Source organism: Eurypyga helias, unplaced genomic scaffold, assembly GCF_000690775.1.
Source record: "Eurypyga helias isolate BGI_N326 unplaced genomic scaffold, ASM69077v1 scaffold21070, whole genome shotgun sequence".
NCBI lineage: Eukaryota > Metazoa > Chordata > Aves > Eurypygiformes > Eurypygidae > Eurypyga > Eurypyga helias.
This window is the reverse complement of record NW_010225290.1, coordinates 726-1,792: the sequence shown is the minus strand read 5'-3', so window position 1 is coordinate 1,792 and position 1,067 is coordinate 726. Positions and strand designations below refer to the sequence as shown.

Here is a 1,067-nt window from a genome sequence, read left to right as displayed (position 1 = left end):
GCCGCGGCGCCCGCGCCCCCAGCCCCCCCTTCCCACCCGCCGGCGGAGATGCCCCGGCCTGCGCCCCGCTCCGTCCCGCATCCCGGCTCGTGAGGGCTACGTGGTTCCCAGATCCCCTCCCGACTCTTCCCTGTCCGCACAAACGGCTGCTCCGGGGACTGCTCCGGGGACAGTGACCTGCGCTGGGCTGGCGCCCGCTGCCCGGGCGGGTGACGGAAAGCCCCAGAGCTGCCGGAGACTTTCCAAGCTGCCCGCAGAGCAGGCGTTGCGCAGAACTGCGCGGTTACCTGGTTTGGTACAACCACACAGTTACCACCTTCACGTTTGGGTTCTTAATTTCAATTTCTGTAGTTGCTTACAGAGAGCGAACTCCTCCTCGTCCCTGCAGTCACAGCTCGGGCAGGGAGTGCGGGGTTGCTGGTAGGAAAGAATAAACTCTAAATCCCAGTTTTCCCAGTGTAATACTGGATAGAGAGGGTTCTTTTCCTCTGGGTCTAGAAAAATGTGAGCAGAGCAGTTGACCGCCTTCCTCTTGCAGACGCTTTTGATAACGATTTGATGCACACAACCCTGAAAAACATTGTCGAGGGGAAGACGGTTGAGGTACCAACGTACGACTTCGTGACTCATTCGAGGTGGGTTTCGGTTGGGTGCGAGGTCTGGGGGAGCGGCTGGGGTGAGACCCGTGCTGCACCTCGCTCTGGTGTGTTGTCCGGGCAGGCTGGCAGAGACGACGGTGGTCTATCCCGCTGACGTCGTCCTCTTTGAGGGAATCCTGGTTTTCTACAATCAAGACATTCGGGACATGTTCCATCTCCGGCTCTTTGTCGACACAGATTCCGACGTCCGGCTGTCCCGCAGAGGTGAGGCGCTGCCGTCATGGAACAGCTCCTGTTCCTTCGCCGTCCCCTGCCACGTGGTAAGACGCGCGGGTGTTGTCTTCCCGCCCCAGTTCTGCGAGATATGAAGCGTGGGAGGGACCTGGAGCAGATCCTCACCCAGTACACCACCTTCGTCAAGCCTGCCTTTGAGGAGTTCTGCCTGCCGGTACTCGGCGCTTCGCCCGC

The 1,067-nt window shown here is 60.4% G+C and overlaps 1 protein-coding gene across 1 annotated transcript; it reads left to right on the top strand.

Annotated features, from left to right (window-relative positions):
- Window positions 1-538: 538 nt before the first annotated feature.
- LOC104507689 (uridine-cytidine kinase 1) lies at window positions 539-1,047 on the top strand (the record flags this gene model as incomplete). The annotated part of the gene is made up of 3 exons (XM_010149053.1): window positions 539-635; window positions 721-863; window positions 953-1,047. Coding segments are annotated over 3 exons (335 nt in total), but the record flags the coding sequence as incomplete, so codon positions are not given.
- Between the last annotated feature and the right edge of the window lie 20 nt (window positions 1,048-1,067).